This window comes from Rosa chinensis, chromosome 5 (genome assembly GCF_002994745.2).
Source record: "Rosa chinensis cultivar Old Blush chromosome 5, RchiOBHm-V2, whole genome shotgun sequence".
In the NCBI taxonomy this organism is placed as follows: domain Eukaryota; kingdom Viridiplantae; phylum Streptophyta; class Magnoliopsida; order Rosales; family Rosaceae; genus Rosa; species Rosa chinensis.
The window spans coordinates 46259124-46276973 of NC_037092.1; the positions used below are offsets into that span (position 1 = coordinate 46259124).

At 37.2% G+C, this 17850-nt stretch overlaps 1 protein-coding gene and 1 long non-coding RNA gene across 7 annotated transcripts; both read left to right on the forward strand.

The window, feature by feature from the left end:
- Positions 1 to 267: 267 nt before the first annotated feature.
- LOC112166420 lies at positions 268 to 2901 on the forward strand. Its single transcript, XR_002923263.2, has 4 exons — positions 268 to 456; positions 1264 to 1428; positions 1933 to 1962; positions 2537 to 2901. It is a non-coding gene; the product is annotated as an uncharacterized LOC112166420 (long non-coding RNA).
- Positions 2902 to 9760: 6859 nt separating this feature from the next.
- Positions 9761 to 16694, forward strand: LOC112166084 (pentatricopeptide repeat-containing protein At4g28010). Of its 6 annotated transcripts, XM_024302844.2 has the most exons (8): positions 9761 to 10152; positions 10625 to 10658; positions 10759 to 12939; positions 13060 to 13165; positions 14384 to 15136; positions 15227 to 15278; positions 15500 to 15685; positions 16327 to 16694. In XM_024302844.2, the coding sequence occupies exons 2-3, from the start codon at positions 10629 to 10631 to the stop codon at positions 12871 to 12873; spliced, it is 2145 nt and encodes a 714-aa protein (XP_024158612.1). In that variant the 5' UTR covers positions 9761 to 10152; positions 10625 to 10628; the 3' UTR covers positions 12874 to 12939; positions 13060 to 13165; positions 14384 to 15136; positions 15227 to 15278; positions 15500 to 15685; positions 16327 to 16694. The 6 variants fall into 6 exon arrangements, with proteins under 6 accessions (XP_024158612.1, XP_024158611.1, XP_024158614.1 ...); XM_024302843.2 differs by lacking the exon at positions 13060 to 13165 and having other exon boundaries at positions 9762 to 10152; XM_024302846.2 differs by lacking the exon at positions 13060 to 13165 and having other exon boundaries at positions 9762 to 10152; positions 16331 to 16694.
- The last annotated feature ends 1156 nt before the right edge of the window (positions 16695 to 17850 follow it).

Sequence of the window (17850 nt, forward strand, 5' to 3'; positions counted from 1 at the left end):
GTCATAAACAAAATCAAATTTGTAAATTTCTTCGTTTACATAATCATTATGCAATGTTATAAGATCAACCATATTTATCATGTATAAAAGCAATTCCTCTTTTAAACAACTGTATTTCCGCAGCAAAGCGTGGGCATACTGTCTAGTTACCTATACCAAAGCGCCAAAGCTGGATGAACAGTACCTTCCATGTTGATTTACCCATTTGCCCCTGTTTGTTTCTGATTCACGAAGCTGCCATCAGCCCTACGTGTAGATAGTTTGGACGATCTGTTTTGCTGTTTCTCTCACCTGTCGATGTGAACCCAGTCCAAATCGCTCTTGGTCTCCACCGAATCAACAAATTTCTCCTCGCTCTCATCTCACAGAAATCCAAAACCAAAGAGACAGAGATTTGTTTCCTGCTCAAAATCTCAAACTTGCTACTGCTCAGTTTATTGCTTTGAGGTGTCGTTGGTAAGTCTGGATCTTTTCTTTGAAATAGATGTTGTGCTTGATTTGGTAATGGGTATGTGAATTTTAGAGACTTTCTGTTTTTGTTCCTTCTTATTCAGTCAGTTTTAATTTTTCTAATCCAATTCAACAAAGACTCACTTGAACATAAATTGAGTTTCAGATTTTCTGGATTTTTGGAGTATCCAATTGGGTTTTCTCTTTTTTTGGTTGAGAGCAACAAGTTGAAATAGAGCACTGAGGAGTGTTTGGATAGAAAATAGTTTTGAAATTTGAAATGCTTGCTTCTTATATAGGGAAGAGCTAGAGCGAATGCTGTGCAGAAAAGACTCAAAAGAGTACCTAAAAAGTACATGTCAAACCTGATTTTCATCTTTTTATACCTATAGTTATAGATAGCTATGTAAGAGCTCAATCAGGTAGTTTTCAGCTGTTGCTTAGTTTACCTATAAAAGAAGAAAAAGGATTAGTTATATGCATGGCCAGTAACTAATATGCATTATTTGTGGCCACTAGCAAACAATGATTTTATAGATTCTTCCCCCTTTGCAATAGATTAAGAAAAGTAATAAGGATTATTTCATCATGTTACTTTCAGGAATAAGCACAAGATGCTAATAAAAAAATGAAGATAAACTTTTTTTCGAACTCTGTCTGAATTGAATTATGGGTTACTGTGATCAACTTTTTAAATCTTGCTAATCCAATTCAACACAGATTCAGTCCATCTCATACTTCATTTGCACACCATATATACTAGAGACCTAATCGCAGTATGTGTGTATATATATATATATTTGTTTCCTACAGATCGATCGACTTTAGTTCAATCTTGAATCTCTAATTGCGAGCTAGGTTCAAATCTTTTCATTTGCTTCTGAGATCAACATCAGAGCCAACCCATACTCGATTACAGAATTCATCAGTTGAGGTCAATCCTCATCTCCTTCTTTCCAATTCTTTCTATCAGTATAGGTAATTTTATATTCTTGCTCCATCATGATTATATGTTCTTGGTTTCCAATTCTTTCTGTCAGTTTAGTGATTTTGTTTGTTTCCTAAGTGTTGTTTTTGCCATTTTCTGTTCTTTGGTTGCTTTGTTCAAAGTGATTAATTTACTTGCCGTGTTCTTCTGTTAGTTGTTAGTTTTTTTATCATACGAAGTTGCTCCTTCTACTTTTCTGTTGGGAGCTTCTTATGACAGTCCATATTGTGCTTTCCATGCTTCTCAAACGAGATTTTTACAAGCATTTCTAGCAGGTTGTTATTCAAAGGAGTTGTTCATCAATCATTACTGTTAATATTGATTCCTATTAACAGACATGGCGAGAAATAAGATTATTAGTATACCATGCACTTCACTAAATTAAAATCCACTTTTGATACAGTTCTAAATAAGTTTTATTTTCTGATTAGAGAATCCAATGCTCTCTAATGGTTACTGATATTTTTTATATTGTATTTCTTGCACTCTTGCAGGTTATAAGTGGCTGCCCTCCAACTCCACCGGTAACACCCTGCTTCTGTTACGTTTTTATTAACTTCATAAACTTTATACATTCACTTTAATGCTTAGATAATAGAACCAAGCCTTTGATTTCCTTCGTTATGATTTTCCGCCCTTCATGTCTGCATTTTATGTAATCATTAGAGAGCATTGGTTTTTGCCTTTGCTTCTATTATGCAAAACATTTCAATTTGGATAATAAATAACCATGACCCTTTCAATTTGGTAAATCTGGACATTTTTCTGGATATTTTCTTTGAAATAGCCTTTGAGCTTTTTTTTTTTACCAAGCAAACAACCCCCTGCTGAAGTTAGATTTGTTGTGTTTTTTGTGTACACAGTCTATGTTTATCATTGCAATTTAAGTTTAAGCAGCACAAGTTTGTATTTTAATTTAACATTAGATCTTTGTTTATTGCATTCAACATAGCCGTGTAAATGCACATTTGGCTTTCTTCCTACTACTAAAGTAATTTTGTGTACTGCAAATTTGTGGGCGAATCCAATTCACTTGAAATATGAAAGTAGTGATGATAACCCTGATTTTCATTCTGTTTTACTTGCTATCCTTTGCAGAACATGAGTTGTAATTTGTAAGACCACTATGGCATGGCAAGCTGGGCCAACTGAGACTGCAAGCTATCCCAAGTAAGAGGGAACTAATCAACATGAAAAAGGCTTCTAGAGACCTAATGATTCAGATGGCAAGGCTAAGCTACAATGAACTCGGTGCTTGCAAATGATTATAGACCATAAACTGGATGTACTGTTATCAATTTTGTACTATTGCTTTGCGTTTTCAATGAAGTCGGTGCTTGCAAATCAATGCTGGTTATGTAAATATTTGTACAAAGAATGTATAAAGCTTAGCAAGCAAACAACCCTGCGGGAGAGATTATCTAGTTTTGTACTATATTTCAATGGATCTCCAGTTCTCAGTGTCTTTTGTTCTCATCTCTACTTTGTCTATTGTGGTTATAAATTTTTAAACTGTTTCCATAATGTAAAAGCTAGATGGTTTGGGGTATCCTGGTGTTTGAATTGTATCTCAATTACATGTATTAATACTAAAAGTCAAAATTATAACAACTCAAAATTGTGTATTTATTTTGCTGTTAAATTCACTTGTCTTTCGTAGTTCCTTAAAAGTTAAAACTGTTTCTTAGGTGAACAAAATTAATGTTTGAAATAGTGCGCCTTTAGGCGTGAAGTGTGTAGTGCTTCACCAATGCGTCTTGAGGCTAACACAAAAAGACTTTTTTTTTCGTTTTCTTCTTACACAAAGATTATTATATATATATATATATACATATATATATATATATATATTTTTTTTCTCCTTATTGGCAATTCTCTCTCCCCAAATAAAAAATATTTGGCTTGCTAGTTGTCTCTATGCTCTTATGGCTATATGGAAAGCTCGCAATAAGCTTAGATTTGACGACAAGCGCCCTTCCCTCATGCAAATTTTCTGCTCTCTCAAGGCTTGGCTTCGCTTTGTTGCTCCAGGTTACTCGAATGGTTTGGTTGACACTCAGTTGTTGGTTGGGTTGGGTATTCAGCCTATTCCTAAAAATTGAGTAGCGCCTCGGTTAGTTCTCTGGTACCCTCCAATTTTCTTTGGATTAAGATGAATACTAATGGTCTTGCAAAGGGTAATCCAGGACCTGCAGCTTGTGGTGGTGTGTTTCGGGACACCCATGGTCATTACATTGGCGGTTACTGTCAAGGATCGGGACACAAATATTTTTTTGTTATATAGTAATTTACGTTATATGTTTCAAAGTATAAAATATTTGTTAATATGTCCTGAGGGGAAATTAGGGTTTAGGCTAGGGGTATAGATAATGCGTGGTGTAGGCGGCATTGTTTTGCAATGTTGGAAGGTTTTGCAACCAGAAAAGCAACGGCCGCGGCGGTTACGTCAACGTTAGCAAGCAACTGGAAGAAGGAGACGAAGGAAACTAGTATGTTTTCAGAATTCATAAGAAGAAATTCTTCAACTTTAAGACCACTTAAGGCAGAGGAGAAAAAGAAGAAAGAAATCATGGAAGAAGAAAGCTTTAAGTCTAAGTCTCTCTACTTATGTTTCAAGGAGGACACTGACGACAATGCATGTTATTCAATCCATCAGATTAAGCCATCTGTTGGCATCAACAATACATGGCGGCGATGATCTGAAATTACATAAAGTTGCTTATAGATGTGGACCGAAAATGGTTGTTCCCCTACATATGATAACTGGTGTCGTCGGCTCCAAAATTTTTTTCTCTGGTGGTAAGGTTGTACCGGAGAAAAAACCTTCTCATATTGTACAATATTCACTTACCAAAGAAGTTTGTGTGTTTGAGACAGATTTAAGCATAGATCCAAATTCGAGATTGCAGCCCTCCCCAAGTTTTCCAGATTAGTAGACCTGAACCTGTTCTAGTAGAGATGGACGACAACCTTTATCATTTCAGTGGTCGGTGTGACTGTGAGTCATTCGAGATATTTGAACCAATATAGGATGCTTGGTTGCCTATGGATGTGCCTCCTCGAAATTATCCCTACAGCTTCACTCATGCAATTGCAGGCACTAAAATCTTACTCTGGGGTAGAAATCAGACAAGAGTGTACATGTTTGACGTGACCCACCCGGAAAAAGGATGGACATAATTGGACCCTTGTTTGGGACGCTATATTCCCTTTATTGATGGTTATGATCAACTATTTGTCAAGTTGAAGTTTCATCATGGTCATGGTGAGGGTTTCCTAATGTTCTCCATTAATTTGGAACAACCTCATAAAGTACTACTACCTTCCACATGTCTTATACATGTGATTCCTTGAAACCTATGGAACCTCTGCAGCTGCCAAAATGGCCTCCAAGATTTCATAGACCAAGTCAGTGTCTGTTTTTTCACCTAAAAGGGCAAAAAGTCGGCCTTGTTTTCTCCCGTGAAAGATTACATACATTACGTGTTTACTCCCACTATTATGATCATTATGAATTTCCTTCTGATTATGACGATGATTATGAAGTCAACGAAGATGATGATGAAGACACAAAGACGATGGCCATAATAATGATAATCACGACGTCTCTAATAATGTTAATTATGATGGCCCTGATGATAGTGAGAGTTCTTGTCATAATCTTTGAATACGAAATTGCTGAGGAATCCATGGACATCAAATACAAGTGGCTCAGTACTCGCTGCCTCGAATACTCTTCCAGGAATCTTGAAGAAGAATCTTGGACCGATACTTCACACCTGATAGGTGCCTATGTGATGTAAACTTAACTATATGTTTTGTTGATTTATATATATTGTTTTTGTCTCAAAAAATATAAAATATTTTTTTGTAGAACTCTATCTCAGTGGAGAAGTCAATCTATGACACTAATTCATTACAAGATAAGTATCTTATGTGATAATATGTGATGATTATTTCTATCTATTACCTATAACATGGTTTTTATAATAAATATATATGTGTGATATGCCTCAAAATTTTTGAGGCTTAAGGATTAGACAGAATGCCTCACCTCGCCTCACTCATTCGTTTTTATAAACATTTTGAGTACCTAGAAACCTACATAAAAGATATCAGCCTATTTTCTAGATATTACTTATTAGGAAAATTGGTCCAAATGGCACCTGAACTATGGATCCTTATAAATTTCAGTACCTCAAGTTTTGAAAATGTTAGAACGGTACCTGAGATTCTGACCTCAACCGAATATTTGTCCCTAGAGCCATTAGCTTCGTAACGGAGCTTGCCAGCTGACAATTTTAGGAGGTTAATTTCGTCCTAGCAGTCCGTCCCGCCAAATTTGCCGCTAGAATTCGTTTTGGACTTTAGTGACCTATTTACCGCCAATTGACCAAGTCATACACTTCTAATTTGCCACTATATTTGAAGAAAAAGGTTATTGACCAAACTATATCTCAGTTTGGTACCTGATGTTTTTGGCCAACACTATGTACCTATAATCCTAATTCTCCTACTAGACCTGTCACAGACACAGCCTGCATTTTGATTGATTTCCAAGCAAATTCAACATACAAAAGAGCTAGTTTCAGCAAGCATTAAACAACAAAAAATCCACAAGTAGCAAGCCATATCCATAACTACAGTTTGAACTATAAATCTAGGGTCCCATAAATCTACTCAAATCCACTATTTGCTGGTGGAGGGGCATTTGCTGGTCTAGGTTTCCTGTGAGCAAGCGATTTGAACCTTCTGTGTGTGAAACCAAGTCTGGAGGAGCTTGATGGAGCTATAGTAGTCTGTGATTGCTGGCTTAGCACATAAGCAGGCTAGGACTCTTGCATAGTTGAAGAAGAAACTTGTGGCTGCACTTTCAGAGGTTCATTGTGCTGCTGCTGGACATTTCAGCTTCCTGTTGCTGCACATTCTCTCCTTCCTCTTGTTGCTGCACATCATGACCTTCTTGTAATTCCAAAAACACATATAATCAAAAAATATAATATATTATATATATAATGGCTAACAAGCAACACTTACACAAACAAGATGTGATTTTTAAAGTTAGAGAGATAGAAAGAAAAAACTTATATTAAACCGTTGGGAAGAACAATACATACTTGTTGATCACCGGACATATTCGTGATTGAAACTTGATCTAAGTCCACCCCCACTCCCAGGTTCTGATTCTGCTGCAATCCTTGAGACTGAATTGCTTGTGGCCTATATGCGAGTAATCAATTATGGAGTTAGTGAATAGTATTAATATTGATTTGAATATTTCCATAATAAGCTTCTTCTTGTTTTTTTTTTAATTTTTATTTGAAAAGAAGCTTCTTCTTTCTTAATTTAGGAAAAAAAAAAGGTAGAATGCATATAAATTTTGACTTGGAAATTACAAGGTACAATGTATCATTTGAAATCCATCTAGGTTTTTTCTTTGATTCCATATGAATACAAATATCTATATATGAAAGGAAAATTGGTCCAAATGGTACCTAAATTATGACTCCTTATAAATTTCGGTACCTCAAGTTTTGAAAATGTACGGGATCTGAGATTCTGAACCCGACCTAATATATGTATCTAGAGCTGTTAGCTCCGAAATGGAGCAATTCAAAATTGAAACGGGGAAGGGTACTTTCGTCCATTTGGTTTAGGCAGTTTAACCTAATCCCGTTTCCCCATTTTTTTCACTCACTTTGAACCTCTGTCTCTTTTCTACCTCGAAACGGAAAGTGAAACCTCTCTCTCTCTCTCTCTCTCTCTCTCTCCCCCTCCCCGAAAGGAATCTGAACTCTCTCTCTCCTTCACTTTTGTACAGAGATTCGATTATCTGAATCCAAACAGACAAAGCTAAGATTTGTACCAGTATGGCCAGATTTTGGAGATACTTTCGTCTCAATAGGGAGCCACCACACTACTATGGTAAAATCAATGGTCCCCCTCTCTAAAAAGTGATTCCATTTACTTGAATTTGTTGGCATATATTGTATTGTTTAGGGTCCCTATTGTTTATGGCTTTATAAGGGTTTGTCTAGGGTTTGGGTGTGTGGTCTGTTTAGGTTTTTTTGGGTTTTTTTGTCTCCGTCTGCAATTTTTAACTAGGGCTATCTCTATGATGTCAGGAATGAAGTGGTTGGGGAGGTTAAACTAATTTGATGAAATAGGGTGACCGGCTTGGGGCTTGTCAGTGAGGGTTCTTAAATCCCAGCAGTACAGGTTTTGGACATAAATGAAGTGGGAGGGGTTTGGGGCTTGTTTGGTAACCCTCTTAACTGTTAAATGAACTTTGTTGCTGCTACATGGGTTCTGTGTCTGCATTGTGTGTAACTCTATGAACAAGATGACATCTAAATTTATGAACTAGCTTGGATGCTGTAAAAAGTACTTAAAATAACATGTTGATTTTAAAATTGCAGATCCTATCGTTTTCACTATGAGGATTCATCAATGGTGCATGGACAGACCTGCACAGCATTAGTCAAAGTCACACTTTGTTCCTAAATTCAATTGTGATGTTCTGTTGAACAAACACAGTGAGAGTTTCAACAAAAGCATTGGTGAACCTAGGAAGAGGCCAATACCTAATTGTTTAGAAGAAATCAGAACTGCTACAATGGTGAGATTAGCTAATAGAAGGCAATTTGGGCCTAATTGGAGGTGTAAGGTTGGGCAAGAGTTGAAAAGTAGTCGAAGAAGAATGCAGCCTTGAGCCATGAATACAGAACTATGAGTTCAAGGCAGAGGCACAGCATGTTCAAGTGGTGTGGTGGCTGCACATTTCAGTGAGCTTGGAAGCAAAGATCTGTACATGTAAGAGATGGGACATCTCTGGTTTACCTTGTGGGCATGAAATAGTTGCCATACACTCTAAAGGGTTGAAGCCAGATGATTTTGTGCATGAATACTTCACAAAGGAGACCTACATGAAGGCTTGACCCCATTATGTTCCTAATAGTTGGAGTGTTTGAGGGACAAGATACACATGTCATTTGCATCTCTTCTTTATAGGAGGCAACCTGGGAGGCCTAAGATGTCTAGGAACAAAGAACCTGGTAAGTCTTCCAAATTTGTACTCTGATTTTAGTTGTGTAATTTTGCAAGTTTACTGGTGGTTTTTTTTGTTGTGAATTAAGGCTATATGTTCTGACTTCTATATACTTACTGGAAATGGTTCAAAAGGAGAAGTAGCCCCATCCCTGGAACAGAGAAGCTACCTAAGGTGTATTACTCACAGGTGACTTCTGGCCTATGGAAGAAGAAGGGCCACAACAAGAGGACCTGCAACATGAGGAATCGGGTTGGTTTTTTTTTTTCTTTTTCATATCAATTTGTTCATGTTGTTAACTAAGTCGGAGGTTGTGAATGTCTGTGAAGTTATATGTGTTTTTGAAATTACAAGAAGGTCAAGATGTGCAGCGGTACTGCGGTAGGAGGAAGGAGAGAATGTGTAGCAACAACAGGGAGATGAAAATGTGCAGCAGCAGCAACAGGAAGCTGAAAATGTCCAACAGCAGCACAATGAACCTCCGAACATGCAACCACAAGTTTCTTCCTCAACTATGCAAGAGTCCTAGCCTGCTTATGTGCCAAGCCAACAATCACAGACTACTACAGTTCCATCAAGCTCCTCCAGACCTAGTTTCACACACAGAAGGTTCAAATCGCTTGCTCACAGGAAACCCAGACCAGCAAATGCCCCTCAGATAGTGGATCTAAGTAGATTTATGGGACCCTAGATTTATAGTTCAAACTGTAGTTATGGATATGGCTTGCTACTTGTGGATTTTGTTGTTGTTTAATGCTTGATGAAACTAGCTCTTTTGTATGTTGAATTTGCCTTGGAAATCAATCAAAATGCAGGATGTGTTTGTGATCAGGTCAGTTAGGAGAATTACGCATTATAGGTACTTATTTTGTGTCGGGCCAAAAACATCAGGTACCAAACTGATATATAGTTTGTTATTCTTTTTCTTCAAATATGGCGGCATATTAGAAGTGTATGACTTGGTCAACTAGCGGTAAATAGGTCACTAAAGTCCAAAATGAATTTTGACGGTAAATATTGGCGGCTAAATTTGAAGGAACAGACTGAAGGGACGAAATTACCTTCCTAAAATTGCCAGCTGGCGAGCTCCGTTACCCGTTACAGAGCTAAAGGCTCTAGGTATATATATTCGGTCGAGGTCAGAATCTCATGTACCGTTCTGACACTTTTAAAACTTGAGGTACTGAAATTTATAAGGAGCCATAATTCAGGTACCATTTGGACTAATTTCCCTACTTATTATCAAGAACAATATTTTATGCTGTTTTTGAAATGTTTTGGTCTGTGACGTTGGAGATCCTAAGCAAGCAAAGACAAGGGTTGTTGTCCTGAGAAACTATACCTGGGGTTGGATTAGGTGGGACCTTAGTCGTGGTTTGCGACGCGAAAGGTATATGTATGAAAGCAATGAGTTTAGACCTTACTCAGCGCCTCCCTCTTTCTTCTCTGGCTTCAGTACTCTCTTTGTCAATCCTCGCCGATCAATCTCCGAATATCAAATGACTCAACAGATCACAAGTTAATACTTGACGACCCCATCAACATTACGGTTTCCAGATCCAAGTAAAAGCCTCAATCAAGCAACGGAGCAAACTCTTATTGCATCCAATTTTTTGGTCGTCTCCGACCAAACCCGCTATTCATACTTTTGGCAAGAAAGCTAGAGGTTGATGCTTTTCTTTTTTCTATTCCATAAATTGCCCATTAATTTTTTTTTTGTTTCTTTTCTTGCGTCTCTGTGATATTTATGGTGCTGTGAATCAAACCTCAAGCTATGAAGAACTTAGATTGCTAGTTTCTGAATCTCATAATGTTATCAAACTTCAAATTTTGCTGGTTTGGTGTCGCCATGATATTGCCTTCTACAAACTTACAAACAAAATTTCTCAAGCAGTGCACTTAGTTCAAATATTGACACTTGGTTTCAGGTCTTTCTAAATGAGGGAATGTCAGTGAAAGAATTCTCAGACTGAGATCCCATGTTTGTTATTTTCTGTGACCTCCTTTGACAAGGCAATCCTATTATACTTACTAAACCCCTTGCCTGTCTTTCAATCTTATAACCTGTTCCAACTCACTCACATGATGTGTTTATCATCTTTGACTTTGATACTGACATTTCATGTCTCAAAATGCAGTGGCATGCGGTCATTACAGGTTTCCAAGACACGGGTAAGAGCTCTCTTTTCTGTTCTATGCTAATTTGCTATAGCTGGAACATGCGGTCAAAATTAGAATGACATTGACTTACCGTTTCTATGTTTACTTGCAGCTCTTCTCCTCACTGCCATCTATTACTCCCCTATCTGATGTAGAAACCCAATTGAGAGCTTTTTGGAAGGACCTGGATCCTAAAATTTCGGAGGCGCTTTCGCTTTTTCATCATGCCATACATTCCAACCGCCTGCCTCCGGGGTCAGCCTCAGCCTGCAACTTCCTTGTAGACACTCTCGCAAGGTCAAAAAATTATGAACTATCATTCTCAGTTTATACCAAGATGACCAAGGTTGGTATTATTCCAAGCTTTATATCATTGAGTTGTTTAGTTTCATATTTTGTCAATACGCGTAAGCTAGAATTCGCACCCGGGGTTTTCGGCTTGGTATTAAAGCGTGGATTTCAGTTAAATGAGTATGTTATGAATCTTGCATTAAATGGTTTTTGTTCTAATGATGAGGTTGACAAGGCAATTGAGTTGTTTAGTGTAATGAGAAGACATTTTGTAAAGCCTGGTGTTCGTAGTTATAACATTCTTATAAATGGACTTTGCAAAGCGAAAAAGTTGAAAGAAGCAGTGGAATTGTTGGTTGATATGGAGGTGTCGGATTCTGAACCGAATGTGGTAACATACAGCACATTGATTAATGGATTTTGTAAACAGGGTAGAGTGGATGAGGCCATGGGTTTCTTGGAGGAGATGAGCCAAAAGGGTTTGGAAATGGATGTTTTTGTATATGGGGCCCTTATAAGTGGTTTTTGTGCTAAAGGGAGTTTTGATAGAGGAAAACAACTTTTTGATGAGATGTTAAACAAGGGCATTTCTCCTAATGTGGTTACGTATAGTTGTTTGATTAATTATCTTTCAAAGACAGGTAAGTGGAAAGAAGTCACTGTGATGGTAAATGATATGATACAATGTGGAGTTCCCCCTGATGCTATTACTTACACAGGTATCCTTGATGGGCTTTTCAAAAATGGAATGGCTACAAAAGCCATGGCGATATTCAATTTAATGCTATTGAAGGGTACAGAGCCTAATAATGTAACATACAACGTTATGATTGATGGATTGTGCAAGGAGGGGTTGGTGGATGATGCTTTAAAGATCTTAGAAATGATGAAAGGGAAAGGTGTAAAGCCTGATGTAATCACTTACAACACATTACTAATGGGACTATCCTGTGATGGGAAGGTTGATGAGATGATGCAACTTTTCAGTAAGATAACAAATGATGAGAACTTTGTTGAGCCAGATGTTATGACGTATAACATGCTCATTTTGGGACTGTGCAAGGAAGGTAATCTTGATCAGGCTATGGAGATGTATCATACAATGGTTGAAAGGGGCATTTCTGGTAGCTTATGTACTTATAACACTTTGATCGACAGATGCATACAGGAAGGATTAGTTGACAAGGCCATAGAATTCTGGAGACATGCAGTTGACTTGGGAGTTATACCTAACTCAATCACTTATGGTGTCTTGATCAATGGATTTTGCAAAAATCAAATGGTCAGGCTTGCAAAAGGACTTTTTAGTAAAATGAGAGCTTCTGGGATTAGTCCTACTGTAATTGACTACAACACTTTGATGTCATCGTTGTGCAAGGAGGGTAGTTTGGAGCAAGCTAGGATGTTGTTTCAAGAAATGAGAACTGTAAATCATTCACCTTGTGTTGTCTCATTTAATACCATAATTGACGGACTTCTTAAAGCTGGAGATATTAAATCTACTAAAGAGCTGCTAGAGGATATGTTCAAATTGGGTTTAATTCCCGATAGAATTACTTTCTCTACATTAGTGAACCGGTTTTCAAAACTTGGGCTATTGGCTGAGGCTAGAATGTGCATTGAGAAGATGATTGCTCGTGGTATTGAACCTGATGTCTTTGTATTCGATTCTTTATTAAAAGGCTACAGTTCTAAAGGTGAAACAGAAGAAATTGTTAATTTGCTTCATCAGATGGCAGAAAAGGGTGTTGTTCTTGACAAAGATATCACTTCTACCATCTTGGCGTGCCTCTGTCAAATCTCTGATGATGTTGATGTGATGGAGGTTCTCCCTACTTTTTCCAAAGACATATCGAAAGGAATAAGCATTACCTGCAATGAGCTATTGATGAAAGTCAATAAATTTTATCCGGAACTAAAGTTATGTGCTGCTTGAGATTCTTCCTCTTGAAGCGGCCTCCCAGTGCCACAGAAGTGTGTTGCTGTCTATGTGCTATGCTATGTAAGTCATATTGTCTTTTGTTCTATTTGTAATTCATATAGCATTTGTACCATATTTTCAGTACTGGTGAGAGTTTTTACTGTCCTCCCCCTCCCTCTCCCTTTCCCTCTCTTTCCACAGGTTTCCTGAAAATTATTCTGACAGACAATAATTCTATTTTCTTGTATGGGGTGAAGCATCAAATATTAAATTCATACCCGAATGCTTATGCTAAATTTTCCATAATGTATGTATGTTCTCTTTTCACATTATCAAGCATTACTGATGGTCTGGAGAGTTTCCTTTCACAAAGTTGAGCATGTTTCATAAACGTGTCTAGCACTAGACTATTATCTTTACTTTAATTGAACTAGGAAACTTCTTCTAATAAAGCCACGATATCTTTTCATATGTATTCTTATTACTTCTGTTATCACTCCACATGCTATTCTTATCTGGGCAAGTAATGCTTAAAAGATTCTTATTACTTCTGTTATCACTCAACATAGAAATTCTTATCATAGCAAGTTATGTTCATAAAATTCACACAGTTCTTATATATAAGACATTTTTATAAGGTTTGGCAACAAATTTGTCTTCTTTATTTAAGGCCCATGCCATGGAATTTGATTGATGAATTTGATTACGTCTTTGCATATAGTTAACAAAAAATCCTGGGTAAAGGGATTAGGTTGGGTGGTGTTGATGACTTGGTTCGCAAGTGAAGGCATCAGAGTTATCAAACTACAACCATTCTAGTTGTTACAATACATAAGTTGGTGACTGATTCTCATTGGTTTAATTGCTCGCTAATTGCCATTTTTGTTTTGCAATTTCTTTTTTGGTCGGTATATTTATCTTTAATGTGTCACTTGCTAACAATACCCTAACACGAAAAAAAAAAAATACAAAAACAAATATAAACATCCTTACATACTTGTATCAAATCTAATAGGTTCTATGTAAAAATGGGGAGTGCAGATCAATTCTTTTTACATTGCCTGTTTGCACCAAACTCAGTTGTTAGAATGAGTTAGTAATGTGAGTTTAGCCACAAAATTGCTCAGCTTTACTTGGGAGAGGGGTGCCTGTGGAAACAAGGTGGTTCTGTGCTCTCTATTTGGAGGTGTTAGATTTTGGGCCTAAAATAGGCAAGTTTTTTCAGAGCATATAGGAGGTGGCTGTACTTGGCTTCTCGTTTAAAACTACTTGCACATTACAGAGATTTTCTAGTGTTTTTATTCTTCCTTGTTAAAGGGTGATATTTTGTTTGATAATATTCATTCATTTCATTGTTCCTTTTGTATAACTTTCTTTAGTAATACCTCCGTCTGTTTTTTTTTTCCTTCCCTAAAAACAAATATAGGCTTTACTAGCATGAAAGGTATCTATTGAAGGATTGGATTATAGTATTTTACAGATGAAGTATGTATTGCAGCTTGATACAGACACTAAATTGTTTCAGGTTGCTGTGCTGACTGTGTTTGCCTTTTTATATGGACGTTTTTATCTGGTTATGAGTGGATTGGAAATGAAGATTCTGGAGAACTCCTCCATACATAACACCAAGGTTTCTGGAGAGTCTTTGGCTATGGAGTCTGCTTTTCAACTGGGCTTGTTACCAATGCTTCCCATTGTGATGGAAATTGGTCTGGAAAAGGAGTTCCACAATGCCTTGGGTGATTTCATACTCATGCAGCTCCAGCTGGCCTCTGTTTTCTTCACATTTCAAATAGGAACAAAAGCACATTATTACAGAAGGACAATCTTACGTGGAGGATTAAAACCCAAAGCAACTGGCCATAATTAAGTTATTCTCCATGCAGAATTTGCTGATAACTACAGTTTGTACTCGCGCAGCCACTTTGGGAAACCGTTAGAACTGTTTATTCTGCTGATTATGGAGTCTATGGGGAGTCCTATAAAAGTTCAAATGTTTTTTTGTTCTTCACTTTCTCCATGTGGTTTCTTGTATTTTCGTGGTTACTTGCTCCTTTTTTGATGGGAAGAGAACTGTAGATGATTGGATGGATTGGAAGAGGTGGATGGGAATTGATGTCTGACTGGAAGAAAGTTGGGAATCATGGTGGGACGAAGAAAAGGAACACCCCAAACACATGGGTATCAGCCTATCAGGGGAAGAAGGTAACACTTGCAGTCCACTTCTTTGTTTACCACCTGGAATCCTGGATATAGCTCACCGCAACAAAGACTACTGGTATTACTTATGTTCAATATATTTCATTGTCCTCTCAAGACTTGTTTAGATCTAGAGCACAAAATTTTAAATATGTCAATTGTTTTGTAGGTTTATGGACTTTCTTGGGCTCTTGTGGTATCTGTCCTTTCTCATCTTTAAGGTATGCAAATCAAAACCACAAGTATACAACAGTGGAACATTAAACTCCTTTAGTCAAACTTGTGAGTAGAAACATGCTTAGAAGCATAATCCGTTTTGACTGGGTTGCAAGTAACATGCTTAGAAGTATACCGTTTCTTTTCTGGCGCGCGTACACACACACATGTATAACTTTGTTTGGTCCAATGTTGCTTACACATTTCTCATATATATTTCACTCAGATGGTTTCTATGCAGAGACGAAGATTTTACACCTACTTTCAGCTCGAGTTCAGGATATTGAAGTTGCTTCTTTTTCTTGGCTACATGTCAATCATGAGCGTCTTGTTTGTATTTTGTGATCTCACTATTTCAGATCTATTTGCTGCTATGCTTGCTTTCTTTCCCACAGGGTGGGCCCCTCTTCAGGTAAGTTGAATCATTTCTGTAGCTTCTGCATATAGTCATGCCTTTAGTTTTCATTGAGCATGCCAGTCTCAAAATTATATAATTCAAAGCATTCATGCTTTTCAAGCTAGTATTGTCAAGGTTATCAAGTGTGTTTTAAAACCATTCAATTAAATGCGAGTAATGAGTGCTTTTGTGACTAGTATCTTAACTACATATGACTGTCAATTATATAAAAGAGGGGGGAGGAGCTGATTTAGTTATTTCTGAATTGCTTTTAACCACAGTTTTCACTAACCAGCTACATTGTCCTCATAAGTCATAACTCTCCCATTAAAAAAACTTTGATCAGAACCTCAAAGCTGTATTCTTTACAAATGAGAATCCCAGTGCTACATAATCTGTTCTTTATAGAAAATAGAGAACAGAGAGAGAAAAACAAGGCAGCGGCTGATTCTACCAAGTTTCTTCAAGATAACAAAAAGTACCGTCATTGCTAGCTAAAAAGCTAAACTACTCCAACTCTGTTAACATTGTCTCTAACAATTTTTAGATTATTTCATGCATTTTGTGCCAAGGATTATAGGTATTGTTTCAGTGTGCAGTTTTGCTTAGTACATTTGCCGATTCACTAAACTAGTGGTTTATTTTGTCTTGTCAAGATAGGACAAGTATGCAGCGTGATGTTCAGGAGCCAAGGATTCTCAGAATCGATAAATGAGTTTGGAAGAGCATACGATTATATAACGGGAGTGATAATCTTCATGCCCATTGCCATTTGTCATGGTTCCTATTTGTATCAAAATGCCAAACACGCTTGCTCTTTAACCAAGCATCAAGTAGAGGCCTATAAAGGTTCAATGGTTCTTGCAGGGAGGTAGTTAGATCACACAGCATCAATCTACTCCAGAGTTCCTGTCATCTACACTTTCATTTTCCTTGTTGTAACTTCTTATTGTGGCAGTTGGCATACAACTGGTTCCCTTCTTTTTTGTTTTTAATCAAATAAACAGCTAATATACAACTAGTCTATTGTGAGTCAAACTCACGACCTCCTACTAGATTTATATCACTAGACCAAATGGTATTGAGCACAACTTATTCCTTTCTAATAAGAAACAGATGAATAAAAGAAAAACCATTATGATGATAGAAGTATACAAGGCCAATGGACACGAAGTACATGTGATTTTTTATCCATGTGGTTGACAGCACCTAAATAAATTATTATTTTTGGTTACATTGGAGGGGTATTGAACCTTTGATCTAGCCTAGTTCTAACCTTTGGCGGGAATGGGTCGTTGGGTTTGGAGGGGAGGGGAGTGGAGTGGAGGAGGATGACGAGTCGTAACGGAGACGGAAGAAGAAGATGGGTTTTTTCATGGTGGGCTGTATTATCGACGTTGGCATTCAATTTAGATGGAGCGAGTGAAATTGGATACAGCTGATAAAAATAAAATTAGAGAGTGAAACTAATAGGACTAACATTACGTTGGATCCAAACCTCATAGGGATAAACTGAAATTAGTCTAAAAATAATGTCTTATTTTAATTCATAAGTCACTTAATTATCATCTTTCAAATTGAACCAGGGATTGCAGATGTTACGGCTTATCGATCTCAGTCGTATGTTCACAACACTTGATGTCGACTCCAGACTTCACTGAGTTCCAGATCTTGAGACACTGGTGCTTCAAGATTGAACGAGCTCGGTTGAGGTTCACCCGTCTCTTGGATTCCTCAAGAAACATGTGTGTTTGAAAATGAGCAATTGCAACCTTTATGTCAACCCCTGCAGGTAGATTTTGAGAAGAAATGACGATGAAAGTGATGAGAGCATAATATCCTAGTCTTCGTACTGTCTTGGAACAGTAGATTAATTGACTGGTAGGTCAAAAGTGAAATACTTGTGTAGACACTAGACACAACACACTAATACAAAGTATTATACTTTTTTTCAGGATTTGCTCTATTCAGTCTATTGTATGAAAAACACTATGACCATCCCTTTGATTCACCATTTTTGATAGTCTTGTCAAGAGCATATTTAAAGGTTTTTTTTTTTTTTTTTTTTTGAGTAGAAGGAGGTCAGCTATTTTTATTCAATATGAAAAAAAACAATATTACACAGTTATCCGCCCTTGTGGGGCAGTCAGAAAGAGACACCGCTACACGCAATATCACTT